The sequence below is a fragment of the Naegleria fowleri genome (assembly GCF_008403515.1).
Source record: "Naegleria fowleri strain ATCC 30894 chromosome Unknown tig15, whole genome shotgun sequence".
Lineage (NCBI taxonomy): Eukaryota > Heterolobosea > Eutetramitea > Acrasida > Naegleriidae > Naegleria > Naegleria fowleri.
The window spans coordinates 130,735-143,394 of record NW_025407947.1 but is presented as its reverse complement, the minus strand read 5'-3'; the positions used below and the strand labels follow the sequence as shown (position 1 = coordinate 143,394).

Genomic DNA, 12,660 nt, shown 5'->3' with positions numbered 1-12,660 from the left:
AAATAATTGTTTGGACCACTTTTGGAGAAATTCCGTTTGAATTATAAATGGTTTCCTTCTGATGCCAATATACCAAAGTACTTTAGTCATCATCAAATTATTAATCGAACATAAATTTCCTTCTTCATTAAAAAACATCCAAAGCCAATGACCAGCTTCGGAAAGTTTCTTCGATTGAACAATCATCACGCTCACTTCAGAAAATCAGAGATACTGCCCATGGAGTCAAACGGATGATGTCTCATTTTTAGTTTGCCCATTTTTGGTGATGTACACCCACACAACCTTCACATCTGTGGACGTGATGATGTGATGTATCCTCGGCTCTGGGAACATCCATCAACTCTTACGTAGTATCATCAACAGGTAATAAATGATGAGCATCTATACGAACACGATTAAACCACACAAGAAAACATTGTCCTAACAACACACCTCTCCTTACTTTCTCATATAATATTACGGAAATGTTCGAATTTGTGACCCTCCATCGAGATCCTTCTCCATCTCGTAAAAGATCTTCGATCGGAAAGAATCATAACTCAAGCAACAGCAGCTTAGCCAGTGAATATGCAGCTTTGGCAGCTACCCAAGTCAAGATTTCAGTGCTGGGATCGGAGCAAGTGGGTAAAACAACCTTAATCAATCAATACGTTACAAAGCAACATCAACAAGCTACATGTACAAAGGTTCATGAGCCAACCGTTTACAACTTTTCCTATGCCACAGTGAATATGAATGTGCAACATGGTTCAGGACGTAATAGTGGATCCTCTTCGTCCCATCATCATTATGATTCCTCACAATTACCTCCTCAACAACAACAACAACAGACAAAGGTAGGTTGAAGTTCAAAAGGATTGTTTGTTCATAGGCTCAATCCCATTGGGATCATTTCGATGCTTATGAATTTTAAAGCCTTTTTGTTTGTACTTTTCAGAATGTTCTGCTCGTGAAGAGTATTCGCAACTGAGACAAATTAGCTATGAGCAAACTGATATTTTCGTTGTGTGTTTTCGATTGGACGATGAAAGGTCGTTTGTGGAGGCCATTGATACATGGATGTCAGAGGCTAAACATGCAGCTTGTCAGGCAGCAAACAGCACCGCAACTAGTGTTCACAGATCCAGACTGGTCCTACTTGGATTGAGATTCATCGACAACAGTACTGGGGAATTGTTGCAAAATGCTTCGTCAGAATCCACATTTATCAATCAGGAAACAGAATCAATGCTTAAAACGACTGAGGAAAAACTCATCACTGATGTCACCACACAAAGGAGAATCTCTTTGGAATCATTGCCATCACTAAATCTTGAGGTTATTGACATCAAGGCAGAACAACCCGAACTAGTGTTGAACCCAATCAAAAGTAGTAGTGGTTTTAGACCACGCCTCAAATCCTATTCATCACGAAAGAGATCACAACCACTATGCTGTTCCTCTTTCAATGAGAAACGAAGAGGATGTACAGTTCACCTTAATAACTTGAGCGTTGGAGGATCTTTGAATTATACTTTCATGGCGAACGATTCAAATAGAAAAGTCAGTTGGGGAATGATCGAGCAAGGAAGAAAAGAGTTGCTGAAGCGAGGAGTAGACCATGTGTACTATGAGTGTTGTGCTACTAACCAAGGAAATGTGCAATTTGTGATTGAGGAATGTGTGAGAGAATATTATCACCAACTCATGGCTAATGCAACCTCATCAAATTCAAAACGATTCTCCAATCGAGTATCCTTGTAAATTTTCATCTTTGTCTCAGAGAATTACGTCTTGTATCTGTTTTTTCAAATCATTGAGGGAGATGGGTTTGTATAAAACATCATCAAAACCTTGAAATAAGAGTTGTTCTTTTGTTTCCCATGTGTTTGCAGTGATGGCAAAAATTGGAATTCGTTTTTCTCCACGATCTTTTTGTTTTTCAAAATTTCGAATCATTTCACATGATTCTCTTCCACTGAATCGTTTCATTCATTGAACAATCAAAGACATTCAGTGATTGTTTTCATAAACATTGATGATGAGAGTAAAATAAAGAGCATGATTAAATTAAAAAGATTTAAATAATGCATGTTGAATTATTACTTACGTCATGACAGGCATGAAACAATCCAACAAAATCAATGAATAATCTTTCTGTTTGAATTTGTTGAAACAATCCAATCCATCATTTGCTGTGTCAATATCTTTGAATCCAATTATTTTCAAAATATTCACCAAGATTTTTCGATTCACTGCATTATCATCTGCAACGAGAACTGATTTGTTAGCAAACTCTCCCAACGAACTTCTTGGCTTATCACCAATAATCATGTTTTGCTTGATCACTCCGTTATCATCGAAAATCTCCACCAAATCTCTCAATAAGATAGGCTTTGAGAGATAATGCATGTCAGCATATAATCTGCTGGACCCTCTTAAAACGGTTAGAATAATTTTAACATCTCCCTCTGGATTAAAAGCTTTAGATATTTTCTCGAACTCTTTTTCGTTGCAGAAAATGAGGCAGCGTCGATTTTCTGATTTGAATTTTTCAATAAATTCTTCTGCAAATTCGAATTCCTCAATGGCGTGTACTCTCTTAAATATTTCTAAATAGGATTTTAAACAATCTCTAAAGCTCTTATTCTCGTCAATTATGAAAACGGCTATCTTATTACCTGATTGAGCAGGTTCTTTCAACATTTGAGATAAGTTTTTGGAGTTTAATCTTTCACCTCTGTCAACTGAGTGTTCATGGCCTGGAATCATTTTAAAAGGAATAACTACTGAAACGGTTGTACCTTTCCCTTTGACACTATCAACAACGATTCTACCGTTCATTTTCTCAACCAAAAGCTTCGTAATGCTAAGACCTAGTCCATTTCTGTTTGTATTGATCAAACTACTTCCTCCGTTGTTGACACTTGCATTGTTTGAAACTGTTTTGAAATAAAAATCAAACCGATGAGTGACATCCGTGTTTGAATCAATCGTAGAATAGGGTTGAAATAATTTTCCAAGTTGATCATGAGCAATTCCACATCCAGTGTCAATACATTCAAATTTCACATAACTCTTTTTCTTCTTCAATTTCATTGTAAAATTCTCCAAGTTCTTTTTCATTTGCACATGTACAATTCACTCTCACAAATCCTTGAGAAGTATATTTGATGGCATTCGAAATGATATTCATCAATATTTGACTCACTCGAACTGAATCTCCTTTCAAATTCAATGGAACTTTGGATGCATCAAAGAATGAATTCAATGAAAGGTTTTTACCTTGAGCTTCCAATGAAAATACTCCTGTCATTGATTCAAATAATGATAAAATGTTGAATTCTTCATTCTTCAATTTGATGGTTCCCATTTCAAGTGAACTCATTTGCAAAGAGGATGACAAAATGTGCAACAATATGGATGCACTTGATTGAATATCTCCAATCAATTCAGAAATGGCACTGTCCTTTTTGAAACAATGTTCACAACTCTTCATGCAAATTCCATCATGAAATTTGTGTTTCAAAACTTCCACTGTTGCCATGATTCCTTGCAATGAATTTCTCGCTTCATGACTCAAATTGGCAATGAACTTTGTCTTTTCAGTGTTGATGTACTTTTCTCTTAAGATTTCAATGTCAGTTTTATGCTTTTCCTCGTAATGTTTTTTTCATGAAATGAGAGAACAGAAAAGATCCTAAAAAGATGGTATAATGCACAACGAAAACTTCAATCAAGCGTTGAAAAAACCAACGTTCCTCCGCATGAGTCAATAAATGTCGTTCCCTTACAAACGACATGTACATTCCTCCCAAGGTTGATACTGATAAACCAAATGCCACAACAAAAAACAATCGGTTATCAAGGAAACTGGTCCTTGAGGCAATGAAAATCCTAAAGGATGAGAATAGGTGAAAAGGTATAAAGGGGCCATAGTTATGATACACCAAGAAAATCACAACAATCATCATCCCCAATCGACCCATATTCCAAGCATTGAAAGATTTCAAAGTTTTGGCGTATTTCACGACACATATATTCAAGGTAATATGAAGAACAAGTTCAACGGAAGCCAACAACATGAACGTTGCAGGCCCTCGCTCCCAACAGAAGGTAGTCCCGATGATGATCGGAACCACAAAGAAAAACACTCCTATTTTGCTCAAATCTCGCTGTTGCCCTAGCAATAGTGCAAGTTTTTCGTTCTCTTCCGAGATGGATGATTTTGTTTGTTGCTGATATTCCTTAGTTGCATCCGAAGCTGTTCTTGAATGATGCTCCATGATTATACTAGATCATAAATATCAGGTTCAGATATCAGAATATTTCAAAATATTATGGTTGTCTTGGTTGAAGTTGTGGTGATTCAAATTGCGGTGCTGATAGTTACTGATAATACTAATAATTTTTTTTGTTCTAGAATCGTATACTTATCGTATACTTATTTGGGAATAGAACCCGACATTTCTGGTGTTGACAATTAGTTTCCCAATAATGTCTCACATGCGAAGGGTGCACTGCTTTTTGGTTGAAAGTTTATTCACTTCTTCTCTCCAAAGATCATGGACGTATTTCCACCACTAATGATCATTCCAATATTCTTCCATTCATTCTCGAGAGCCAATTGTTTAAATTCGTCATGGTAGAGAGCCAGTGCCACCACAGTTGCACTCGAAGGTTCAATCACAATTTTCATTCGTTCCCAAACGAGTTTCATTGCTTTCAATACCTGATCGTCAGAGACTGTAAAAATTCGATCGACATATTTGGAAATGTAATGAAAAGTACGTTCTGAGAGATTGGTTTTCAGTCCATCACAAATCGTATTCGATGGCACATTGGGATCATTACCAATTAATTGTTTGGCTTGGAGGGATTTTTGTGCATCATTGACAAGTTCTGGCTCAACACCAATCACCATGGTTTTTCTCGAGCTTTTCATCTCTCAATTCGAGAGCTGCCTTCTCTTTAAAGTAGAGAGAACTACCTGAAGAGAGTCCTCCACCTCCAACTGGAACGATCAACACATCCAATGGGAAATGTGAATGGCAAATGTCTTTTTGTTCCTCTTTCAATTGTTCCAATAATTCTTTTACAGCAGTTCCTTGTCCTGCAATGACATCATCATTGTCGTAGGGGTGAATGAACATTGCTCCAGTCTCTTTCATGATCTTTTCACATGTTTCTTCTCTTGCTTTTAGTGTAGGTTCACACAAGACGACACGAGCTCCGTAAGTTTGTTCCACAGCATTCTTTTTCACATCTGGAGAATTGGAAGGCATGACCACATGAGCTGGAATTCCTAACATTTGAGATGTTTTAGCAATGGCTTGAGCATGATTTCCTGATTTCGAGTGTGTACAAATGTCATCATCATATTTGAAATTTCAATATATTTCATGATGAAAGAGTGGTGTGAAATGACAACACACAAGATGTGGTCGGATCCGATGAATGTTGTGATCAATATTACGACCATGATTATTTTGCAAAATGATGCATTGAGTCTCCGAACTTACCTGATGAGTGTGTGGTGACTCCTCCTTCTTTGATTTTTCTCTTCAATTCATCATCACCATTTTCCAATGCCTTTAACACTGCATTTGTGGCACCTCTAATTTTAAAAGCTCCTAAATGAATGAACATCACGACATGACATTTGCAACATGATAACATTTAAAAACAATAGGATGCGCCATACGAACCCACTTTGTTAAAATTTTCACACTTTAAATATAAAGTACAACCAGGAATTCCAGTCATTGCGGAAAGTGTTGAGCTACTGAGCACAGGTGTGCGATGAATATATTTGATGATTCGTTCCGAAGCTCTCTCCACATCTTGAATCGAGAGTTCTGTTGTTAATGGTGGTGAAGAATGTTGAAAAGACATTTTTTCAAGTGTGAGTGGTTGTAAACTTGGATTGTAAAACAACAATTCTTTTCATTTCATTTTATATCTATGTTTATCAAATAGTTCAAGCTTTCTAAAATTCCATGTCATCCATGTCTTGATTTTGTGAGTGCGCTCTTTTAACATTTGTGTCAAGTACCAAGAAAGGAATAGACACGAAAGCCTGACGGACGACCAAAGAGGAATAGATCCTTGAACTTTTTTGCAGCGTACACAATTCGTATATCGAATGATCACAATTTGTGGCGTAGAATTTCAAAAAGAATAATTGAACAACAAAAATATATTCAAAACATTGTGTCAATATATTTTCGCAAACCTAGCACAACATGAATGTTCTTCTCTTGATCGGAAGTGGATGTTTTGTATTGTTGTTTCTTCTATTCCTTTTAATGAGAAGTTATGAATCAAAAGTAATTGCTAAAATTCAAGTCGTAGGATTGAAACCTCAACAGCAGCAGCAGCATCAGCAACAGACACCACAAGGACATTCCGATGCAAGCCTTACTCCACACCATCATCATCATCCTTGTATTCATGATCATCACGAGGAAGAAGAGCCTATCGGAGCAGGTGAACACCATCAGCCTTCTTTGAAAACGAAGAAGAAGGTTACTTATCAAACACCTGAGCCTGTTCCAGTCAGTGAATTGGTCCACTACGATGCTCTCTGGTGTTTGGTATTCAACATCTTTCGAGACAACCAATCCTCCGTTCAGACGTATGAGAGAGCCTTTTCTTTGCAACACTTTCGTCCACATTTGGGTTTCGTTGGGAAGATTCCAGTCGTGTTGTTTGCCACACCGAGTGCTGCCCGAGTGTTTGTAACCAAGTGGAAGGAGGTTGTGAAGGATAATTCATTGGTCTTCACGGAGGACATGCACAAGTTTTTCGGAGTGAATGTCGTTTTTTCGAATGGTGATGAGGTTTGTAATTTCATACAAGAATAATTATTTGAAAGATAATTCTTACATTGGTCAATGATGTACATACTATGATGCATCATGGATATTGTTATTTCTTGATGAACGAACATTGAATAGTGGAAGAGACAGCGAAAAGTTCTTGATCCTTCATTCTACAATATTGAACGTTTTACTCAAACATTTGTGGAGAATGCACAAAAAACCATGTCCTTATTGAACAAGTTATTACAAGAAAAGAGTTTACAGGAAATTGAGATTTCTCCTTCTGATGTGACCACCAGGTGAGTACTCGAACAAGAGTAATTGTTTAAATAATGCTATTAACAATACAACGTTCTTCTTAAATGGAACAGAATGGCGCTAGATGTATTGGGTTTAACAATATTTGGAGAAGATTTTGACTACCTGTCACAACTCATCCCCAATCATAAGTCTGCTACAAATGAACTAAATAAGAAAGCTCTCGATGCATACCACTATGTCATGAGTAATATTGGAAATGCAGCGAGACTATTCATAGGAAAACCATACACCTCATTGCCTTTAGAAAGCAATCGAAAGATGGATGAATCTATTGAGGAATTTCAACTCTTTTTGGACTCCATCATTGAAAAGTGTCGAAAACAGAAAGATACTTCCAACAAGAATACTCTTCTCCATTCCATGATTCAAGCTGTGGATGATGAAGGTACTGGCATGACCAATCAAGAACTGAAAAGTCAATGTACCATCTTTTTCTTGGCAGGTCACGAGGTAGGTCAGAATTATTGTTTCTCTTTCACTTTTTATAACTGCAATCCTGTAATATTTTACTGCCATCAAATAGACCACTGCTGGAGCATTGGCATTCTTATTTTACTCCCTTGCCAAGCATCCCCAAGTTCAAGAAAAACTGTATGAAGAAATTACAAGTACCTTCACATCTGGAGAAGACATTTCGAATTATAACAAACTTCAAAGTATGGCCTATTTAGATTGTGTTCTCAAAGAGAATATGCGGTTGTATCCACCAATCAGTCAACTTCCACCAAGAATATTAACTTCAGCGCAAGTGATTGATGGCTACAAAATTCCAAAGGTAAGTTGAGATGTATTCGTGCACACGGGCGTCCTTTTTAAGCTTAATAATTAAATAATTTTGAAAAGGATTTTTTGGCAATCTTAAACATTTATGCACTTCACAGGCATCCAGATGTGTGGGGACAAGAATCAGAGGAATTCAGACCAGAAAGATTTTTGGAAAATTCATATCCTCCCTTTTCCTATCTTCCTTTCTCTGCTGGACCTAGAGTGTGTTTAGGAAAACAATTTTCTTTAGTCGAGCAAAAAACATTTACGACAGCTCTTGTTCAAAACTTTAGGATTGAACTATTATATCCAGGACAATGCATGAAATTCAATAAGAAATTGCCAAATCTTGCACCTGAGGAGAATTTCAAATTGAGACTTGTAAGGAGAAAGTGTTGAGTGGATTTGAAGTTCAAGTAAAATGTGGCGTTTTAATCCTTTATTGTGCTTCACAACAAGTGCACTACCTATTAAGGTGAAGCTCACAATATGGATTCAGAAGAATGCCTTGTTTGAGTGATAAAGGAGTCAATCCTTTATTGTTGTTTCTTTGCTTTCTCGGATGATGATGTCACATTACCGTAGAACATCTTCAAAATGAAATAAAGAACAATTCCAACGAAAATAGGTCCTCCGTAAGTTTCTTTCCAAATGAAAACGGAGTGGTCAATACTCAACAGCACAAACGAAGCAGCAATGTAATTGGTTCCAGCTTGAGTTGCCACATAGGCAGCAATATTGTAGAGAGCAATCGTGAGATTAATCTTTTTAAGAGATTGAATTGGCTTGTAAACATCAAAGGTGTAATCGTCTGGGATGAAGCGCTTTCTGAACATGAGTCTGAATACTGTAGTAGTGTGAATCATGATGATTTTGGTGTTCGGTAAAATATGTAAAGAATTTGATTCAGAAATTGAAATAACTTACTTCTTCCAAATTCAACACCGACACCAGCCAAAACAAAGAAAATATAATAACCAGGGTAGAAGCCATGCCAGAATGCAATAACAAGGAAAGTTTGGAACACCTCCTTTGTACCTGGTCTGCTTCCTTTCTTCTGATTTCTTAGGTAAACATCTAATGGTCAAGAATTTAAAGTTTCATTTCGAATGTGTGTCAACCAACCAAGGATGACCATCCAGTAAGTTTCGTTTCGTATTCGTATACTTACATTTCTTGACCCACTTGTGAACTCCAATGTTCCAATGGATGGACAAAAGATATGGAGAAGTAGCAAGTTCGAATGCCCAGAAATCGATTTGAGTCACAGCTGACCAATCTTTCTTCTTTGGATCATAACCAAATCCTGCAAGCCATCCAGATCCTTGACAAATATGCCAAACCATAAAGTAACGGAATTTAAAGAACTCTACCATGAGTAAAATAAATACAATCTTATTCAACAAAGGCATGCTCGAAAATGCTTCTCTGTTATTCATGATAAATTCTCTGTCAAATCTATCAATTTGGGTAAATCCAGCAAAACTAATGAAAATCATAACAGTATTGTAAATGAGTCCTCTTCCATAGAATGGAATTGTATCCATATCATACTATTCAGGTTGAGGAGGAAATTAAAATTTTTCAAGGATGTTATTGAGGTATTATTATCGCAATCATGCATTAATTGTAACCATGTCATAGAATATCCAATTGTCCACTTACATGTCTCAAATATTGTTGGAAATATTTAAAGTCGAATGGTGGTCCAGCCAAAAGAGCAGGAAAATAGAAACAAAATGCAATATATTCCAAAAATGATGGAATTTTTGAAATACTGGACTCGACCAAAGATTCATCGAGTTCTTCTTTGGCATTTGGGTTTTGACCGTCTGTAAAGTTAAAGGAACAAGATGAAATTCTCAAAACCATCATCATCAACATGGCACTGTAATCCACACGTTGACTTGTAAAGTCCAATTGCATTCGAACAAAGTGACTATAATAATTAAAAAATCAATTTGAACGTAATAAAAAACATATGTTGCAAGAGTGTTGGATAGTGTCGTTTTCGTCATTTTGAAAAGACACACAATAGTATGCATGATGATAGTAAATAACAACAGACAAACATCACGTCATTGTGTATTGTTCGTAATGATCACTCTCCTTTTGAGTAAACAACAAAAAACTTACGCTAGAGACAAATAGGTCCAAACAAACACAAATACAACTTTTGAGGAAATAGACTTGGGTAAAACCATCATGCATAAATAACTAATAAAACAACAAGCAATAGCATGGAATCCTTCATAACCAAAAGTAAAAATTGCATAAAACAACCCAACAGCTACCAAATATAGTGTTTTTAAAAACGTAGCCTCCTTCATAGCCCGATGATTAAACAACATTCTATAAACAAAGCTAAAGACATAAGTAAACACCATCATCAAGACAAAAATTGTTTGATCTGATTTCAACCCGATGGCTCCTCCCTTCTCATCCAAAACATCATAAATTGGTTTGAAATATGGATAAACAGGTTCTCCGATGGGTTCCAACAAATGTTGTTGAACATATTTCACTCCGTAGCAGGCATAATTCGTTGGAGCTACAAGTCCTTCACACGGAGTGAGAAAGTTTGGATGTGAGCTGGTGAGTCTTGGCAAGAGAGAAAAATTCACCACATGCATTGGGTTCGGTGGTGTGGTTTGGGCCATTTTTTGTCGCGACGGGAACTTTCGCACTTCTTGTTCACAATTATCCATTCACATACCCATCATCGTCATCCACTTGCTTGGCCAGGTCACACCATCATCATGAAAGTGGATGGCCAATCAGATATGAATAATACCTCAATACTCATCAAAGAAGAAATTTGGGAAATAAATTATTTTATTATGATTCACGTGTAGAGAAATATCATGTTGGGAAATTTGTACACTTTAGAGATTCATAGGATGCCAAAGTTGCAACTGGAATGATGTTATCGATAACAATCTCAGTCTAAAAAGAAATTACATAAATGGAATTTCAACGCCTAATCTCCATTGAGCTAAAGTGAGGGCAATACCACTCATAATTGGAATTGACAAGTTGTCATTAATTTGGTCAAGGAAGAGTTCTGTTAAAGTGGCAGTAATGGCGCCAATGAGAGAAATGTATTCGTACAGGTGAACATGATAAAAGATGGTCAATCCAACAGCCATACAAATGAAGAAATTAGCCAAACATCCTTCCAATGATTTGTTCTTGTACACTTTAACTCTACCAAATGAGATACCGACCTAAAAAGTTGCAAAACATCATGAAAATATGTTAGGTCAGTAATTTCTTGTAACAATTTGAAATATTGAACATACCAATGCAGCAAACAAATCTCCCAAGTCCAAAAACAAAAGGGAAGCAATAGCAATGGTTGGATGGAACAAAATCATTGTCAACAATGAACCAATTAAATAATATGTGGAACCTGTTATCGATGGAAAATAACATCCGCCCGTAATGGAAGGTTGTGACACATTTCGAAACAAGAGTCAACATTCAACGAGTCACAAAACCAACAAATCACAAAATTTCGAAAAACATACCATTAATGTCGTTGAGTTCCTTCTTTCTCATGATCTTTCCGGCAGGCGATTCTTGGAACATTTTGTTGAATCTCTCGGATTTCAATCTCAAAAGCTGTGAGTTGAATTTGGATATTATTAATTTTCATGATTAATATTATTATTATTTTGAGCAGCGGCACCACCATCATGAAAAATATTTTGTGAATCGAAATTGTTGATGAAGCAAAAATAGAGATAGTTTCGGAATGATCGTTATTGATACCCATCCATGGATCAAACCACCCCAATTAATTTATAAACGCACGAATCATCATGGTGTGGTTATTTTTCGATAACGGTTATCATCGTCATCATTAAATTTTGAAAATTTATCCATTTTAAAATAATCATCAAGGCAAACCACAACACTTACATCAACCGTCAATGAAAAACCAGCAAATCCAGCCACAATCGAGCAAGCCTGAAACTTGGTCAAGAATCCGAACTTCAATCCGAAATAATAAATACCAGGAACCAATAACCCAACCAAATGGAAAGTCTTTCTCTTGAATTCACTCATAAACTTTACAGCTCTTTGTTTCGATGTTCCCAAAAACTCTCTCACTCTTGCCGCCATGGCCTTTCCTTTCAGAAAGAAGGAGATGACGAGAGCAATCACGGTCATGACCGTGAGGAAGGTCCAAAGGAGGTTCATTTTTTTTGAAAACTGTTTTTGAAGGAAAGTTCACTGAAAATGATTCTTGAAGGTTTTTTGGCGCTTGGTGTTCCAAGTGTCATGTCTTCCACCGAAAGTAACCCTTGCTTGGAAATTAGAACAGAATGTAAAGAGCAATAGTTTTAAATTTGGACATGGTTGTTGATTTGTTGAAAATGCCAGGATGGAGAGTTGTTAGTTCCATAGATTTCGGAAACAACTTGTTGTTGGAGGAGCCTCAAACTCGCCAAACAGAGTCCCTCGGGATTTTTTGTGGCAACCACTCTACGCAAGACTGTTTTTTCATAAGCGAAGTTTGACATTTTTATTCGCTTGATTTCCTTACACTAGTTGCAATTCCAAATGCATGCTTGTCTATTTGAAAGAGAGCCTTTTAAGAGAGCACAGAGAGAGTAAAAGATCCTTATCTTTCAATTTTCGGCATTTTTGCCTCCCGCGAGAGGTTACAGGTTCAACCGTTTCCAAGTTTGGCTTTGTGTCTCGCTCTTTTTTCATACTTGAAGTAGAAAAAAATTCTCTGTGTTTGGTATTAATACTTCGC

General features: G+C 36.7%; 6 protein-coding genes across 6 annotated transcripts; 2 read left to right on the top strand and 4 right to left on the bottom strand.

The window, feature by feature from the left end:
- Window positions 1–467: 467 nt before the first annotated feature.
- On the top strand, window positions 468–1,746 carry FDP41_012581 (uncharacterized protein; the record flags this gene model as incomplete). Its single annotated transcript, XM_044703116.1, has 2 exons — window positions 468–839; window positions 919–1,746. 2 exons carry the CDS (start codon window positions 468–470, stop codon window positions 1,744–1,746), a joined length of 1,200 nt encoding a protein of 399 aa, XP_044566034.1.
- Window positions 1,747–1,761: 15 nt separating this feature from the next.
- FDP41_012580 (uncharacterized protein) lies at window positions 1,762–3,529 on the bottom strand (the record flags this gene model as incomplete). Its single annotated transcript, XM_044703115.1, has 3 exons — window positions 1,762–1,960; window positions 2,093–3,099; window positions 3,194–3,529. The coding sequence occupies 3 exons, from the start codon at window positions 3,527–3,529 to the stop codon at window positions 1,762–1,764; spliced, it is 1,542 nt and encodes a 513-aa protein (XP_044566033.1).
- Window positions 3,530–4,525: 996 nt separating this feature from the next.
- FDP41_012579 (uncharacterized protein) lies at window positions 4,526–5,877 on the bottom strand (the record flags this gene model as incomplete). Its single annotated transcript, XM_044703113.1, has 4 exons — window positions 4,526–4,728; window positions 4,904–5,329; window positions 5,505–5,615; window positions 5,691–5,877. The coding sequence occupies 4 exons, from the start codon at window positions 5,875–5,877 to the stop codon at window positions 4,526–4,528; spliced, it is 927 nt and encodes a 308-aa protein (XP_044566032.1).
- A 350-nt stretch (window positions 5,878–6,227) lies between these two features.
- FDP41_012578 (uncharacterized protein) lies at window positions 6,228–8,291 on the top strand (the record flags this gene model as incomplete). The annotated part of the gene is made up of 5 exons (XM_044703112.1): window positions 6,228–6,824; window positions 6,942–7,105; window positions 7,178–7,577; window positions 7,651–7,902; window positions 7,971–8,291. 5 exons carry the CDS (start codon window positions 6,228–6,230, stop codon window positions 8,289–8,291), a joined length of 1,734 nt encoding a protein of 577 aa, XP_044566031.1.
- Window positions 8,292–8,428: 137 nt separating this feature from the next.
- FDP41_012577 (uncharacterized protein) lies at window positions 8,429–10,552 on the bottom strand (the record flags this gene model as incomplete). The annotated part of the gene is made up of 5 exons (XM_044703111.1): window positions 8,429–8,739; window positions 8,820–8,969; window positions 9,064–9,445; window positions 9,558–9,831; window positions 10,029–10,552. 5 exons carry the CDS (start codon window positions 10,550–10,552, stop codon window positions 8,429–8,431), a joined length of 1,641 nt encoding a protein of 546 aa, XP_044566030.1.
- A 297-nt stretch (window positions 10,553–10,849) lies between these two features.
- On the bottom strand, window positions 10,850–12,098 carry FDP41_012576 (uncharacterized protein; the record flags this gene model as incomplete). The annotated part of the gene is made up of 4 exons (XM_044703110.1): window positions 10,850–11,119; window positions 11,195–11,304; window positions 11,423–11,516; window positions 11,817–12,098. The coding sequence occupies 4 exons, from the start codon at window positions 12,096–12,098 to the stop codon at window positions 10,850–10,852; spliced, it is 756 nt and encodes a 251-aa protein (XP_044566029.1).
- Window positions 12,099–12,660: the final 562 nt, after the last annotated feature.